At 37.8% G+C, this 19,341-nt stretch overlaps 1 protein-coding gene across 1 annotated transcript in view; it reads right to left on the reverse strand.

Moving 5' to 3' along the window:
• The window catches only part of LOC110442666 (E3 ubiquitin-protein ligase rnf213-alpha-like), a gene marked incomplete at its 5' end in the record, with an annotated part of 110,026 nt that overhangs the window by 25,412 nt on the left and 65,273 nt on the right, over positions 1 to 19,341 (reverse strand). Inside the window, 9 exons of the mRNA XM_021486376.1 lie at positions 6 to 103; positions 3,859 to 3,893; positions 4,381 to 4,483; positions 6,218 to 6,418; positions 6,615 to 6,668; positions 7,303 to 7,413; positions 11,837 to 11,953; positions 14,309 to 14,429; positions 14,750 to 15,030. Coding sequence (XP_021342051.1) covers positions 6 to 103; positions 3,859 to 3,893; positions 4,381 to 4,483; positions 6,218 to 6,418; positions 6,615 to 6,668; positions 7,303 to 7,413; positions 11,837 to 11,953; positions 14,309 to 14,429; positions 14,750 to 15,030 — 1,121 coding nt within the window. The remainder of the gene's footprint in view (positions 1 to 5; positions 104 to 3,858; positions 3,894 to 4,380; positions 4,484 to 6,217; positions 6,419 to 6,614; positions 6,669 to 7,302; positions 7,414 to 11,836; positions 11,954 to 14,308; positions 14,430 to 14,749; positions 15,031 to 19,341) is intronic.

Consider the following 19,341-nt stretch of genomic DNA (forward strand, 5'->3'; position numbering starts at 1 on the left):
CTTACCCATCGTCCTGTACGTTTCCGTTGCTGAGGACATAGCCTTGTCCCCCAATATCTGCTCCACAGTCCTTACACTTCCCCAGTACTGCTGGCCTTCCACACTGGAAATAAGTATTAAATAGTATCTTGAAGCTTCAGTCAATTTCAATATTCCCTTGCGCCTTCTTATGGCTATAACTATGTACAGTCTTAAAATAATATGTGTACATTTCCTATGATATATGGATGACCATTGATAATTAACTTACATTTCCTATGATATATGGATGACCATTGATAATTAACTTACATTTCCTTTGATATATGGATGACCACTGATAATTAACTTACATTTCCTTTGATATAAGGATGACCATTGATAATTAACTTACATTTCCTTTGATATAAGGATNACCATTGATAATTAACTTACATTTCCTATGATATAGGGATGACCATTGATAATTAACTTACATTTCCTATGATATAGGGATGACCATTGATAATTAACTTACATTTCCTATGATATAGGGATGACCATTGATAATTAACTTACATTTCCTATGATATAGGGATGACCATTGATAATTAACTTACATTTCCTATGATATAGGGATGACCATTGATAATTAACTTACATTTCCTATGATATAGGGATGACCATTGATAATTAACTTACATTTCCTATGATATAGGGATGACCATTGATAATTAACTTACATTTCCTATGATATAGGGATGACCATTGATAATTAACTTACATTTCCTATGATATAGGGATGACCATTGATAATTAACTTACATTTCCTATGATATAGGGATGACCATTGATAATTAACTTACATTTCCTATGATATAGGGATGACCATTGATAATTAACTTACATTTCCTATGATATAGGGATGACCATTGATAATTAACTTACATTTCCTATGATATAGGGATGACCATTGATAATTAACTTACATTTCCTATGATATAGGGATGACCATTGATAATTAACTTACATTTCCTATGATATAGGGATGACCATTGATAATTAACTTACATTTCCTATGATATAGGGATGACCATTGATAATTAACTTACATTTCCTATGATATAGGGATGACCATTGATAATTAACTTACATTTCCTATGATATAGGGATGACCATTGATAATTAACTTACATTTCCTATGATATAGGGATGACCATTGATAATTAACTTACATTTCCTATGATATAGGGATGACCATTGATAATTAACTTACATTTCCTATGATATAGGGATGACCATTGATAATTAACTTACATTTCCTATGATATAGGGATGACCATTGATAATTAACTTACATTTCCTATGATATAGGGATGACCATTGATAATTAACTTACATTTCCTATGATATAGGGATGACCATTGATAATTAACTTACATTTCCTATGATATAGGGATGACCATTGATAATTAACTTACATTTCCTATGATATAGGGATGACCATTGATAATTAACTTACATTTCCTATGATATAGGGATGACCATTGATAATTAACTTACATTTCCTATGATATAGGGATGACCATTGATAATTAACTTACATTTCCTATGATATAGGGATGACCATTGATAATTAACTTACATTTCCTATGATATAGGGATGACCATTGATAATTAACTTACATTTCCTATGATATAGGGATGACCATTGATAATTAACTTACATTTCCTATGATATAGGGATGACCATTGATAATTAACTTACATTTCCTATGATATAGGGATGACCATTGATAATTAACTTACATTTCCTATGATATAGGGATGACCATTGATAATTAACTTACATTTCCTATGATATAGGGATGACCATTGATAATTAACTTACATTTCCTATGATATAGGGATGACCATTGATAATTAACTTACATTTCCTATGATATAGGGATGACCATTGATAATTAACTTACATTTCCTATGATATAGGGATGACCATTGATAATTAACTTACATTTCCTATGATATAGGGATGACCATTGATAATTAACTTACATTTCCTATGATATAGGGATGACCATTGATAATTAACTTACATTTCCTATGATATAGGGATGACCATTGATAATTAACTTACATTTCCTATGATATAGGGATGACCATTGATAATTAACTTACATTTCCTATGATATAGGGATGACCATTGATAATTAACTTACATTTCCTATGATATAGGGATGACCATTGATAATTAACTTACATTTCCTATGATATAGGGATGACCATTGATAATTAACTTACATTTCCTATGATATAGGGATGACCATTGATAATTAACTTACATTTCCTATGATATAGGGATGACCATTGATAATTAACTTACATTTCCTATGATATAGGGATGACCATTGATAATTAACTTACATTTCCTATGATATAGGGATGACCATTGATAATTAACTTACATTTCCTATGATATAGGGATGACCATTGATAATTAACTTACATTTCCTATGATATAGGGATGACCATTGATAATTAACTTACATTTCCTATGATATAGGGATGACCATTGATAATTAACTTACATTTCCTATGATATAGGGATGACCATTGATAATTAACTTACATTTCCTATGATATAGGGATGACCATTGATAATTAACTTACATTTCCTATGATATAGGGATGACCATTGATAATTAACTTACATTTCCTATGATATAGGGATGACCATTGATAATTAACTTACATTTCCTATGATATAGGGATGACCATTGATAATTAACTTACATTTCCTATGATATAGGGATGACCATTGATAATTAACTTACATTTCCTATGATATAGGGATGACCATTGATAATTAACTTACATTTCCTATGATATAGGGATGACCATTGATAATTAACTTACATTTCCTATGATATAGGGATGACCATTGATAATTAACTTACATTTCCTATGATATAGGGATGACCATTGATAATTAACTTACATTTCCTATGATATAGGGATGACCATTGATAATTAACTTACATTTCCTATGATATAGGGATGACCATTGATAATTAACTTACATTTCCTATGATATAGGGATGACCATTGATAATTAACTTACATTTCCTATGATATAGGGATGACCATTGATAATTAACTTACATTTCCTATGATATAGGGATGACCATTGATAATTAACTTACATTTCCTATGATATAGGGATGACCATTGATAATTAACTTACATTTCCTATGATATAGGGATGACCATTGATAATTAACTTACATTTCCTATGATATAGGGATGACCATTGATAATTAACTTACATTTCCTATGATATAGGGATGACCATTGATAATTAACTTACATTTCCTATGATATAGGGATGACCATTGATAATTAACTTACATTTCCTATGATATAGGGATGACCATTGATAATTAACTTACATTTCCTATGATATAGGGATGACCATTGATAATTAACTTACATTTCCTATGATATAGGGATGACCATTGATAATTAACTTACATTTCCTATGATATAGGGATGACCATTGATAATTAACTTACATTTCCTATGATATAGGGATGACCATTGATAATTAACTTACATTTCCTATGATATAGGGATGACCATTGATAATTAACTTACATTTCCTATGATATAGGGATGACCATTGATAATTAACTTACATTTCCTATGATATAGGGATGACCATTGATAATTAACTTACATTTCCTATGATATAGGGATGACCATTGATAATTAACTTACATTTCCTATGATATAGGGATGACCATTGATAATTAACTTACATTTCCTATGATATAGGGATGACCATTGATAATTAACTTACATTTCCTATGATATAGGGATGACCATTGATAATTAACTTACATTTCCTATGATATAGGGATGACCATTTGGACAACCTGAAATGAAAAAAGCGCTTCAATAACATCACTATGATAAATCAAACGGCAGTCTTTTCACCACTTTTATAGCACTTTAATAGTAAAAATGTGTGTAAAACCTTTACAGTATAGGTTTGTTGTTATCCAACAGAGTTGTGCCAAGGGTCAATACTAGTTAATGTCAAGTTTACGAGTTTACCGGGTGCCAGGAAGCAGCTTGGCTGTGGAACGACCCCTACCTATACTTGTTACAGTTCCCCTGGCTAATGTGGGCAGGAGCTGAGTTACATCGAACTGATAAGGCCAAAATGAATAAGTGCAGCATATGAGAGCCATGGTAAGACATATTCATAGCAAAAACTTTGTATTACAAAGGTATGAAACTGAACTTACAAAGTTAACTAAAATGATGTTAACTTTATGAAAAGAAATTGTGTGAGTGAAACCAATTCAAGGTAGAGCCTTTGCAGGTATTTTACCATTCAGATTTACTATGATCACTTACGATAAACAACAGGATTTTCATTGCCATGAAGATCCCTGGCTGCTAACAGAGCTTCCTTGACCTCTGACATGTCATCCTGTGGCATTGTGGGTAAAAAGCACCTCTGGAGAAAAAGAAAATGAAATTAAGTAGCGTACCCCAGAGGTTGTACAACATGCGCCCGCCCCATGTCATTGCCAAACTGACATCCTTAAATCCTTCTGATGCACATTTGTATTAAAATAAATGGAAATACTGAAATGTAACAAGACATAACTCAATTGTACTGTTTTATTCTGTAAAAATTGAAATATTTGAAGATGTGGTGAAAGGAGAAAACATATTGTACCTTGTCGAACAGTCAAATCAAATGATATTTGATCAAGTTATCAAGTTACCAAAGAGTGGATGGATGGACTGACGCTCCCCATACCAGAACATGTACAGTCAAAATATTTGAAAGAAACAAAATAAACAGGGCCTAATATAAAATGGAGGTGGGGGTGAGCATGATAAGGGATACATACCGCCATGTTCTGTGGTAGGAGAGCCAGTGTAATCAGAGATACATACCGCCATGTTCTGTGGTAGGAGGGCCAGTGTAATAAGAGATACATACAGCCATGTTCTGTGGTAGGAGGGCCAGTGTAATCAGAGATACATACCGCCATGTTCTGTGGTAGGAGGGCCAGTGTAATAAGAGATACATACAGCCATGTTCTGTGGTAGGAGGGCCAGTGTAATAAGAGATACATACCGCCATGTTCTGTGGTAGGAGGACCAGTGTAATAAGAGATACATACCGCCATGTTCTGTGGAAGGAGAACCAGTGTAATCAGAGATACACACCGCCATGTTCTGTGGTAGGAGGGCCAGTGTAATAAGAGATACAACTGTCATGTTCTGTGGTAGGAAGGCCAGTGTAATAAGAGATACATACAGCCATGTTCTCTGGTAGGAGGGCCAGTGTAATCAGAGATACACACCGCCATGTTCTGTGGTAGGTGGACCAGTGTAATAAGAGATACATCCCGCCATGTTCTGTGGTAGGAGGACCAGTGTAATAAGAGATACATTCCGCCATGTTCTGTGGTAGGAAGGCCAGTGTAATAAGAGATACATATAGCCATGTTCTGTGGTAGGAGGGCTAGTGTAATGAAGGATACATACTGCTATGTTCTGTAGTAGGAAGGCCAGTGTACTAAGAGATACATACTGTCATGTTCTGGGGTAGGAGGGCAAGTGTAATAAGAGATACATACCGCCATGTTCTGGGGTAGGAGAGCCAGTGTAATAAGAGATACAACTGTCATGTTCTGTGGTAGGAAGGCCAGTGTAATAAGAAATACATACTGTCATGTTCTGTGGTAGGAAGGCCAGTGTAATAAGAAATACATACTGTCATGTTCTGTGGTAGGAGGGCCCGTGTAATAAGAGATACATACCGACATGTTCTGTGGTAGGAGGGCCAGGGAAATAAGAGATACATACCGCCATGTTCTGTGGCAGGAGAGCCAGTGTAATAAGAGATACAACTGTCATGTTCTGTGGTAGGAAGGCCAGTGTAATAAGAAATACATACTGTCATGTTCTGTGGTAGGAAGGCCAGTGTAATAAGAGATTCATACTGTCATGTTCTGTGGTAGGAAGGCCAGTGTAATAAGAAATACATACTGTCATGTTCTGTGGCAGGAGGGCCAGTGTAATAAGAGATACATACCGCCATGTTCTGTGGTAGGAGGGCTAGGGTAATGAAGGATACATACTGCCATGTTCTGTAGTAGGAAGGCCAGTGTAATAAGAGATACATACTGTCATGTTCTGTGGTAGGAGGGCCAGTGTAATAAGAGATACATACCGCCATGTTCTGTGGTAGGAGGGCCAGTGTTATAAGAGGCTGTAACAGAGTGTTGTCTTCTGGAACCTGTAGGAAGGTGATCCCTGCGTGGGCAAGCAGACACACAATGCTCTGGTTGCGCAGCTCCATTCCTGGGTGGATGTTCAAGTGGTTGATTCGACGCCAGATTGTGTTTTGGAACAATGCTGTAAGGAGGTTTCCCTGAACAACATCAAACATAAACTGTTGATACCATTGTGATTCTTACAGGGCTTTCAATTACAGAATAGAGAGTTGGTTATCTGTAGAATATGATGAAATGCTTCATTCTTACAGAGAAGCTTGGAGGACATTTCTTTTTTTCATTTCATAAACCTTCTTCAAAAACCAAAAATATCAGGAAATAGCATATGTTTACCTGTGCATTGAACAGATGATGGCTGGACAAGGCATCAAGAAGTTGTTCATACATCTGAAAATACGAAGGTATTCATTTTTTAGACGAACAATAAAACAAAGCTGTGTAAGGTTGCTGTTTCAGCCAACATAGAGTATTCAAACAAAACTTGCCCAATTTGAATAATCTAGCCCACTAATGTATGGCAAAAACTTTATTGTAGAAGCCACTTACAACATAAATGTATAGACTGGAGATATTTTTTAACCTTGCATATTTTGAAGAAACAAGAAATCCTAGGGCCTGTATTGATGTTTGCTCAGTGCCATGAGGGAGTTTTAAGTTCTACATTGAGATTGCATAAGCTATTGGTAGATATTTGGTACATTGAAATAAACTTATCTTGAATTCTGTTTTAAATGTTTCAGTAAATCTGAAACCATGCAGGCCAACAGTTTTTCATTTCAAATGAGCACCAAAAATACCATGAGTCACATTGGATTCTGCTAGAGACACTGCTCCTATGGAGTAATCGTCTCTCTTACAGATACCCAGATTTCTCATTCCCACAAAGCAGTTTTACTATACAATAACTCTGTCCTAAGAGACCATCTCTGCTTAGAAAAGCACTCTTGATCCTTCCCCTGTGTGGTCTCAGATTTGACTGCATCTTGATTGCAGAAAATTGTACAAATGGAACACAATTTACCTCTGGTTGTGTTTTCCTCCGGTCCTCTGGGTAGACAAAAGACATAGTGACTTCTCGGTAGACTGCCAGCAATAAAGTCACTCTCTTCTTCCAATCCAAATTTCTCAAAGCCTTCAAAAGAGCAAGATTTAAGAACAAACATTACCTAAAGCAAGTCTGTTATGTTGCTAAGTGAGGTAAAAAAAACTGTGTGAAGTCTACATCATACCTTTTATGAGTCCTCGAGCATATTGGATAGCATCAAAACAATATTGCAAAATCTAGGAGTGGGGATAGACCCCAGGTCTAATCCTGAAAGTCTCCTCATGCTCAGCAAGCACATACATGTATATGGTTATATTGAAACTGTTTCTGATTATGAAAAAGGAACTTGAGTCCCCAATGGTGCAAAGGTCCCCAGAGCCAACCTTGGTAGCATATTTGTCTCTATATACCCAGCAGTTTGATATATTATAGTTATATGATGGAAATCTTAACTGTTTCCATGTTAAGACCCAGGGATTAATTCCCCAGTGTGGGAGTGAAATTGTAAGGTGGAGACTTCAACTGTTTCCATGTTGGACCCAGGGGCGAATAGTTCCTCCATTTGTACAGTTGATGTGAGGACTGCACTTCTAACCAAAAATGAATGATGTCTGAAATATCCAGAGGAGAAGTTGCATGAAGCAGTATCTCCAAAACGCTCTTTTTGATCCTGCTTTTTAGTCCCAAGCTTTCAGCCCCTGTGCAGTTTTGCATCATCACCACTTGCAACGGCTTTCCATCAAAAACATCCATCCAAGTAATCTAGAGGAAGAGTCAGTTAGTAGCTACTTTTTTACCTTTCTCATTAATTAATTAATGATTGAAAGAAAGACAAATGAAAGAAAGAGGGAAAGATGATGCATAAAGGTATATTAGCTCACAACTGTATAAAGCAAATTCATCAAGCTTCTCAGAGGCCAAATTTTACATTTTTTTGTTGTTGTTTACAAAAAGGCACTAAGTTATAGTAAACTCATACGCTTTCAATACACAGTAAAACATGACTACAACTTAGTCTATTGCAAATGCATACAAAGCCAAAGTTGTGTCCTATAGCATAGAACTGTCTTGGGGATGACAGACTCTGTAACTTGTGCACACACGTTTGGAGATATTGTGTTGGCCAGGGGGATATGGACTATAGTTATAGTCTCCTGCAAAATCTGACAAATTGTATTGATTGTAATACCTGGTCATTGGTTTTACAACAATTGTGTAATGTCCATTTATTGTAAAGCAACTTAGAGTGGTCAGAAGCCAACAGCTTATACAAAACACGTCTAGGCCACAGTGACACATGGTGGATCTTTAACTCTGTATAAATGTATACAAATTGGGGTGACAGCTAGCTAGACCCGTTTTCAATATATGGCACTCCCTCATCCCAAGAGGTATTTACATACATAACTTGGTCATTCTAAATGACGACAGCATATACAAGATTGCCTTAGACAAAATGATGCATAGGGAACAAAGGGCCATAACTCTGCATATAACAGGGTACACAACCTGATTTCAGGGTGTGACACTCCACACATGCCATATCTAATGATTTGGCCATGAGACTCACGAAAATTGCTGCAGAAAAAAATCCTCACGGCATGAGACACATTTCTCACGGTCTCACGAAAAGAAACAAAATTTGGTCAATCTTTGTGAATAAACAATAGCTACATGGATTCACACTGATCTTGGTCACTGAGAGGTCTTAAGTCACACGCCAGCCACTTCAATTACAGGCCAGGCTTAGCAGCAGAAGCTTAGGTGTGAAATGTGTGAATGGCCCAGGCCGACTTACTTAGCTGCGCATGGCTTGGTGACTTGCTCACCGATGTGTGAACTGTACATGTTCAGCAATTAAATCAGTGATCCCACATCCAGCGGGGGCTAGTTGCTAATAAATATGTGATGACAGTTGATATAAACATTAAACAGCAACATAAGAGCTGCTAGTTAATTCATTACAATCGAACACATGGTTTACTGAAACGGAAATTAAGTCGTAACAATAAAATCGAAACCGGACACTGACATTGAATTCGAAATTTACTCTGTTAACAAGTTTCTTCACAATTGGACATATAAAAATAGCGGAAGTAGTAGTTATTGATTTACTTTTTTGTTCAACAAATGAACATTAAATATTCCCAATGTTTTGAGATATACATTTTCTAACCTGGGTCACAAGGACATCCTTCTATAAGTTTTACTTCTTTTCATTATTCATTTTTCTGCCTTTGATGGAAGTATTGTGATATATTTACTTGTAAATGTAGATAGCTTTATCCGGACCATAATTGTCATTTGTATACCTCCCTACAATCCTTTAAAATATCAATAAATCTTCAATTTTGGTTATAACAAAGTAATTGGAAGCTTCAGAATAACACAAAAATTATAATACTATGTTATATGTAGTATAGTTTATGTTTTAAATGTCTCACAAATTTCTCAATAATTCAGAGAAAAAATCTAACTCTTTTTGACCAAATCCCATTAAAAAAAATCACTGATCTCACTATTTTGCACCAGAAAGTGATGGCATGTATGACACTCAACAACTTGACATCGAGATATTGACCCTCAACAACTTGACATCGAGATATTCTTCAGACCAAGTGATGGCATGTATGACACTCAACAACGTGACATCGAGATATTCTTCAGACAAAGTGACGGCATGTATGACACTCAACAACTTGACATCGGGATATTCTTCAGACAAAGTGATGGCATGTATGAGACTCAACAACTTGACATCGAGATATTGACACTCAACAACTTGACATCGAGATATTGACACTTAACAACTTGACATCGAGATATTCTTCAGACCAAGTGATGGCATGTATGACACTCAACAACTTTACATCGAGATATTCTTCAGACAAAGTGATGGCATGGATGACAATCAACAACTTGACATCGAGATATTCTTCAGACCAAGTGATGGCATGTATGACACTCAACAACGTGACATCGAGATATTCTTCAGACAAAGTGACGGCATGTATGACACTCAACAACTTGACATCGGGATATTCTTCAGACAAAGTGATGGCATGTATGACAATCAACAACTAGACATCGAGATATTGACACTCAACAACTTGACATCGAGATATTGACCCTCAACAACTTGACATCGAGATATTCTTCGGACAAAGTGATGGCATGTATGACACTCAACAATTTGACATCGAGATATTCTTCAGACAAAGTGATGGCATGGATGACAATCAACAACTTGACATCGAGATATTCTTCAGACAAAGTGATGGCATGTATAACAATCAACAACTTGACATCGAGATATTCTTCAGACCAAGTGATGGCATGTATGACACTCAACAACGTGACATCGAGATATTCTTCAGACAAAGTGATGGCGTGTATGACACTCAACAACTTGACATCGAGATATTCTCCAGACAAAGTGATGGCATGTATGACAATCAACAACTAGACATCGAGATATTGACACTCAACAACTTGACATCGAGATATTGAAACTCAACAACTTGACATCGAGATATTGACACTCAACAGCTTGACATCGAGATATTCTTCAGACAAAGTGATGGCAGGTATGACACTCAACAACTTGACATCGAGATATTCTTAAGACAAAGTGATGGCATGTATGACACTCAACAACTTTACATCGAGATATTCTTCAGACAAAGTGATGGCATGGATGACAATCAACAACTTGACATCGAGATATTGACACTTAACAACTTGACATCGAGATATTCTTCAGACCAAGTGATGGCATGTATGACACTCAACAACGTGACATCGAGATATTCTTCAGACAAAGTGACGGCATGTATGACACTCAACAACTTGACATCGGGATATTCTTCAGACAAAGTGATGGCATGTATGACACTCAACAACTTGACATCGAGATATTCTTCAGACAAAATGATGCATTGACAAACCAACTGAGAGACTGGCCCAGCGACTGACAGATAGAGTACAAACCAAATGAGAGACTGGCCCAGCGACTGACAGATAGAGGACAAACCAACTGAGAGACTGGCCCAGCGACTGACAGAGAGAGTACAAACCAACTGAGAGACTGGCCCAGCGACTGACAGAGAGAGTACAAACCAACTGAGAGACTGGCCCAGCGACTGACAGAGAGAGTACAAACCAACTGAGAGACTGGCCCAGCGACTGACAGATAGAGTGCAAACCACCTGAGAGACTGGCCCAGCGACTGACAGATAGAGGACAAACCAACTGAGAGACTGGCCCAGCGACTGACAGATAGAGTACAAACCAACTGACAGACTGGCCCAGCGACTGACAGATAGAGTGCAAACCGACTGAGAGACTGGCCCAGCGACTGACAGATAGAGTGCAAACCAACTTACAGTCTTGTCCGATAGTTTTGGCGGAGGAATTAATATTAATGTCTTGAAAAGCACTCAACCGCATACTTCTGAAAACAAAACTCCTTGCTTCAATGGAGTTTCCATTTGTATGGTCAGACACATACCTCAAGCTGTTGTATAAGGTTGTCAGGATCCTGGCCAAGTAAACATTTAGTGATCATCTCACGACAGGTGATGTACTGTTCCCCACATACCACGTACAGGTCAGAGCACTCAAGCACCTGCACAAAGTAGATCGTAAAAAACAAATCATCATCTACAAACTTAAAAAAACCTTTGCAATTAATAACTTTATGTTTGTATACAGTACAAGGCCTCAGTTGAGAAGTGTCTGTGTACTGTATGTACAAGGTAGGTATTATACAGGTGTCTGTGTACTGTATGTACAATGTAGGTATTATACAGGTGTCTGTGTACTGTATGTACAATGTAGGGTCTATACAGGTATCTGTGTACTGTATGTACAATGTAGGGTCCAAACAGGTGTCTGTGTACTGTATGTACACAATGTAGGTATTATACAGGTGTCTGTGTACTGTATGTACAATGTAGGGTCTATACAGGTGTCTGTGTACTGTATGTACAATGTAGGTATTATACAGGTGTCTGTGTACTGTATGTACAATGTAGGTATTATACAGGTGTCTGTGTACTGTATGTACAATGTAGGTATTATACAGGTGTCTGTGTACTGTATGTACAATGTAGGGTCTATACAGGTGTCTGTGTACTGTATGTACAATGTAGGTATTATACAGGTGTCTGTGTACTGTATGTACAATGTAGGTATTATACAGGTGTCTGTGTACTGTATGTACAATGTAGGGTCTATACAGGTGTCTGTGTACTGTATGTACAATGTAGGTATTATACAGGTGTCTGTGTACTGTATGTACAATGTAGGTATTATACAGGTGTCTGTGTACTGTATGTACAATGTAGGGTCTATACAGGTGTCTGTGTACTGTATGTACAATGTAGGTATTATACAGGTGTCTGTGTACTGTATGTACAATGTAGGTATTATACAGGTGTCTGTGTACTGTATGTACACAATGTAGGGTCTATACAGGTGTCTGTGTACTGATGTACAATGTAGGGTCTATACAGGTGTCTGTGTACCGTATGTACAATGTAGGTATTATACAGGTGTCTGTGTACTGTATGTACAATGTAGGTATTATACAGGTGTCTGTGTACTGTATGTACAATGTAGGGTCTATACAGGTGTCAGTGTACTGTATGTACAATGTAGGTATTATACAGGTGTCTGTGTACTGTATGTACAATGTAGGGTCTATACAGGTGTCTGTGTACCGTATGTACAATGTAGGTATTATACAGGTGTCTGTGTACTGTATGTACAATGTAGGTATTATACAGGTGTCTGTGTACTGTATGTACAATGTAGGGTCTATACAGGTGTCAGTGTACTGTATGTACAATGTAGGTATTATACAGGTGTCTGTGTACTGTATGTACAATGTAGGGTCTATACAGGTGTCAATGTACTGTATGTACAATGTAGGTATTATACAGGTGTCTGTGTACTGTATGTACACAATGTAGGGTCTATACAGGTGTCTGTATACTGTATGTACACAATGTAGGTATTATACAGGTGTCAGTGTACTGTATGTACAATGTAGGGTCTATACAGGTGTCTGTGTACTGTATGTACACAATGTAGGGTCTATACAGGTATCTGTGTACTGTATGTACAATGTAGGGTCTATACAGGTGTCTGTGTACTGTTTGTACACAATGTACATTCCATCTTCATAGGTTCTATGTTAGACTGATCTTTTTTCTCCTTTTTCTTATCTGTTTGATTAAGACATGTAAATAGTGAATGCAACTTGAGGTAACTTTTGATCTGAAATTCATACTACCGTGGATAACATTATCTTCCAAAGTGAGAATGTCATTTAACATATTTACTAGTTCAGGTTCAGTACATTAACATAATTACCAAGGGAAACCTACATTTAAAACTTCAGAAAGATCTGTCAAGTACGTCTTTACAAATAGTGATAACAAATTTAAACGGTCAAAGTCCAAGATGGCTGCCTAATGGAAACCTTGAAGTTTCTATCAGTCCCAAAATAAAACATGCACAGCTATGGACTAAGGGGAATCAACATAAGAAATTCGGGAAAGAGTGAAAATATTTTTGAACTGTCAAAATCCAAGATAGTTGCCTGGTGGCATTTGATGAGTGTGGGCTAAAAAACGACTTTTAATTTTATATGTTCCTGAGGAATTTTCCCGAAAATTAAAAGCAAAATGAAGTCCCAAGAAAATTACAAATAATTTTAGGTCAAAAATGAGTATAACGAACTGATTTGTTAAGTTAAAAAAACAGTATTATTTATTAATTGACCTTGACCTTTGTTTAAAGTTTGCTCAAAATCTGTTGCTAGAGCAATGACAAGAACCAGGAGGAGAAAGAAGGAGATGAACATTGGAAATACTATATGCCCTTCTCTCCAGAACCCAATAAAATGGTGGGGCATAATACAAATTAAAATTTACACAGAAAAACTCTTTTAAAGTACTGTTTAAATTGTACACACCTCATCCCTGTCAAGATCCAGCATCTGAAGCCATCGACACATATTAGCGTCTCCAGATTTACACACCGACTGGTAACTGTCGAGTCCATAGCAACGACACAGCTGCTTGATAAAGAATATACTGAAAAAGAGCAGTTAGACTTTAAAGGATCGCATCATCTCAGAACCTCCCTTGATACAGTAACAGAACATTGTACAATATGGAAACTTGTTTATACAGGATTCCATACAATTCTTTGTGATGTTATCTGAAAAATCTGTCTACTTAGATTGGAAACATTTATCCTGGTGGTATCTGTATAGATAGGTTTCACAAAGATTGCTTTTTGTCAAAACTCATCATTTTTTCCGTTAGTTTAGTCAATGCAGAATACACTTGTGTGATAAAAAGTATTTCTTGTCTTCATGAAGTGAGGTATAAAAGATAAAGTGTATACTTACCAAGGCCATTCCGAGCCACATTCTTCACAAAGTTTGGCTGCAGCATCAATCATCTGTCGCACACCTTTTGTCATCCTAACAGATTTGTCCACATATATTTTCTGTACATACTTAGCTACCACGCACAGAGCAAACCGAGTCTCTGCTAGGGTGTACAATTTCACAACACTAAACTCTTCTACATGAATGCTGTTTTGAGAATTTCTCAAAAAATCTGTAGCCAAGCGTACTTCCTTCTTTTCTGGTGTGTCACTTTTGGAAACGTCTTGGTGGTAAACATCCTATACAAAAATACAGATTACAGATTGATCAGTTCTATTTCCTAAAATAATTGAAAACAAAATCAGTCTTCCACTTATTGCTCAAAGAATATAATGTAACAAAAGAATATAATGTAACAAAAGAATATAATGTAACAAAAGAAATGTAAGAAAAGTGATAAGCTTCATTATTCAATTCAAATTTTCTTGGCAATAAAATGGTATTTCATATCAAGCATTCTAAGGTAAGTACTTTTAAGGATTGCACAAACTAGCAAACATTCTGATTTCTAATCATTTTCCTCAGGTAGGTAAGTATAAGTTGTATTATAGGTTCATGTGGCACAACCAGTGAAATGTTTGTGCGACATTTCAGTGAATAGTACGATAATGAACAAAAGGTTTTGATAGAAAAACTTTTAACCACCTAAATATTTTAATATTTTTAGCTAGAGCTGTCACCAAAAAGGGTGACAAATATACAACCCACATAAACTTGAATTATATGATAACAATGATAATGCCATTCCCTGTATTCAGGTTTAGGTTTTTAATCCCATTATTTTTTCCACCATTTTCCTGCTAAAGAAGGAGGAAGTGTGATCACAGCCACATATACGTTTCAGTTTCTAGACTATATTGTGTACTGTATGTACACAATGTAGGTATTATACAGATTTTTGGCATATTTGACCTCTTGTGACCTTGATGTAGACAAAAAATAACAATAGTTGTTTAGGGCCATCAAACAAACAAGTGTGTCAAATCTGACCCAAATCCCATCAGCTTAACAGGAGAAGTAAACAAGAGGCCCGGAGGGCCTGTATCGCTCACCTGGATATCGAAGCAATCATGGCAAAATATTCTCCAAATGAGATCTAAGGGAATTGGCCAGACCCCAAAGCCTATCCTTGTAGAGATCTGTATTAGATTTTTCATGCCCAGCAATTTTATGTATGGTTATATTATGGGGTGGAGATCTCAACTGTTTCCAAGCTGTGACTCAGACACTAGGTTCATAGGGTTGTGGCCAGACCCCAGGATCAATTCTAATATCATGGCTGCATTTGTCTCTTTATGCCCAGCATTTGTATTTAAAGTTTTAGGGTGGGGATCTCAACCGTTTCAAAGTTATGACCCAAGGACTATGTCTCCAAGGGTGGGGCCAGACCCTAGAGCCATCCTAGAAGCAAATGTGCATTCTTCTCTTTATACTAAGCAATTGTATATATGGTTATACCTCGGAGATCTCGACCATTAATGCTTTCAACCAAATCCAAATATGATCAATATCCATGGCACAGTTCTACAGAAGAAGTCGTTTATAGCAATATAGCCAAATTGCCCCCTTTTGGCCCCGCCCCTCAGCCCTCTGGGGGTTCAGCCCCACCATTTATACAATTTTGATTCCCCACCACCTAGGAATGCTTCCAGTCAAAAATGATTGATATCCATCTCATAGTTCCAGATTAGAAATTGCTTAAAGCAATATAGCTAAATTGCCCCCTTTTGGCTCCGCCTCTCAGCCCCCTGGGGGTTAGCCCCACCATTTGTACAATTTTGAATTCCCACCACCTAGGGATGCTTCCAGTCAAATATGGTTGATATCCATCTCTTAGTTCCAGAGAAGAAGTCGCTGAAAGCAATATAGCCAAATTGTCCCCTTTTGGCTCCGCCTCTCAGCTCTCTAGGGATCAGCCCCACCATTTGGACAATTTTGAATCCCTGCCTCCTATGAATGCTTTCAACCAAATATGAAAAAATATCCATGCCACAGTTCTACAGAAGAAGTCGTTTATAGCAATATAGCCAAATTGCCCCCTTTTGGACCCGCCCTCAGCCCCCTTGGTGGTCAGTCCCACCATTTGTACAATTTTGAATCCCCCCCACCTAGGGATGCTTCCAGTCTAATATGATCAATACCCATGGCACAGTTCTACAGAAGAAGTCGTTTATAGCAATATAGCCAAATTGCCTCCTTTTGGCCCCGCCCTCAGCCCCCTGGGTGGTCACCCCCACCATTTGTACAATTTTGAATCCCCACCACCTAGGAATGCTTCCAGTCAAAAATGATTGATATCCATCTCATAGTTCCAGATTAGAAATTGCTTAAAGCAATATAGCTAAATTGCCCCCTTTTGGCTCCGCCCCTCAGCTCCCTAGGGATCAGCCCCACCATTTGGACAATTTTGAATCCCTGCCTCCTATGAATGCTTTCAACCAAATATGAAAAAATGTCCATGCCACAGTTCTACAGAAGAATTCGTTTATAGCAATATAGCCAAATTGCCCCCTTTTGGCCCCGCCCCTCAGCCCTCTGGGGGTTCAGCCCCACCATTTGTACAATTTTGAATCCCTGCCTCCTATGAATGCTTTCAACCAAATATGAAAAAATGTCCATGCCACAGTTCTACAGAAGAAGTCGTTTATAGCAATCTAGCCAAATTGCCCCGTTTTTGGCCCCGCCCCTCAGACCCCTGGGGGGTCAGCCCAACCATTTGTGCAATTTTGAAGCCCCACCACCTAGGGATGCTTCCAGTATAATATGGTTGATATCCATCACTTAGTTCCAGAGAAGAAGTCGCTTAAAGCAATATAGCCAAATTGCCCCTTTTTTGCCCCGCCCCTCAGCCCCCTGGGGGGCCAGCCCCACCATTTGTACAATTTTGATTCCCCACCACCTAAGGATGCTTCCAGTCAAATTTAGTAAAATTTCAATCAGTGGTTAAGAAGAAGAAGTCGTTTAAAGAAATTGTTGACGGACGGACGGACGGACCCAGTGAGCTAATTAATAGAACCCTAACAGGAATATCATGACTGCATTTGTCTCTTTTTGCCCAGCATTTGTATATATAGTTTTGGGGTGGGGATTTCAACCGTTTCAAAGTTATGATCCAGGGGTTAAGTCTGCAAGGGTGGGGCAAACCCTGGGGGCAATTCTAATATCATGACTGCATTTGTCTCTTTTTGCCCAGCATTTGTATATATAGTTTTTGAGTGGGGATCTCAGCCGTTTTAAAGTTATGGCCCAATGACTATGTTTCCAAGGGTGGGGCCAGACCCTAGGGCCATCCTGGAAGCAATTGTGCATTCTTCTCTTTATACTCAGCAATTGTATATGTGGTTATATGGTGGGGATCTCAACCATTTCCAGGCAATAAACTTTTTTTGGTCCCACCCCTTAGCCCGGGGGGTCAGCCCCACCATTTGTACAATTTTGATTCCCCACCACCTAAGGATGCTTCCAGTCAAATTTAGTAAAATTTCAATCAGTGGTTAAGAAGAAGAAGTCGTTTAAAGAAATTGTTGACGGACGGACGGACGGACCCAGTGAGCTAATTAATAGAACCCTAACAGGAATATCATGACTGCATTTGTCTCTTTTTGCCCAGCATTTGTATATATAGTTTTGGGGTGGGGATTTCAACCGTTTCAAAGTTATGATCCAGGGGTTAAGTCTGCAAGGGTGGGGCAAACCCTGGGGGCAATTCTAATATCATGACTGCATTTGTCTCTTTTTGCCCAGCATTTGTATATATAGTTTTTGAGTGGGGATCTCAGCCGTTTTAAAGTTATGGCCCAATGACTATGTTTCCAAGGGTGGGGCCAGACCCTAGGGCCATCCTGGAAGCAAATGTGCATTGAAATTGCTTAAAGCAATATAGCTAAATTGCCCCCTTTTGGCTCCGCCTCTCAGCCCCCTGGGGGTTAGCCCCACCATTTGTACAATTTTGAATCCCCACCACCTAGGGATGCTTCCAGTCTAATATGGTTAATATCCATCACTTAGTTCCAGAGAACAAGTCGCTTAAAGCAATATAGCCAAATTGCCCCCTTTTTGCCCCGCCCCTCAGCCCCCTGGGGGGTCAGCCCCACCATTTGTACAATTTTGATTCCCCACCACCTAAGGATGCTTCCAGTCAAATTTAGTAAAATTTCAATCAGTGGTTAAGAAGAAGAAGTCGTTTAAAGAAATTGTTGACGGACGGACGACGGACGACGGACCACGGACGAACGGACGACGGACGCCACGGTATGGCATAAGCTCACCTTGGTCCTTTGGACCAGGTGAGCTAATAAATAGAACCCTAACACGAGTGTTCATGTAACATTGAATTTATTATGTAGGGGTGTTTCTCGAATTATATAATAAATAGAATCTAACATAAGTGTTAATGTAATATTGAATTTATTAAACTCGTTAATAAATTCAATATTACATGAGCACACATGCTATTTCCTCTATTTACTGAACTATCCTTGATACACAGTGTATGTAGTGTGGAAACAGTTACAGGAGCTGATCCTGTCCTGTGTAGTATATTACTTACC

The sequence above is a fragment of the Mizuhopecten yessoensis genome, unplaced genomic scaffold (assembly GCF_002113885.1).
Source record: "Mizuhopecten yessoensis strain PY_sf001 unplaced genomic scaffold, ASM211388v2 scaffold1923, whole genome shotgun sequence".
Classification (NCBI taxonomy): domain Eukaryota; kingdom Metazoa; phylum Mollusca; class Bivalvia; order Pectinida; family Pectinidae; genus Mizuhopecten; species Mizuhopecten yessoensis.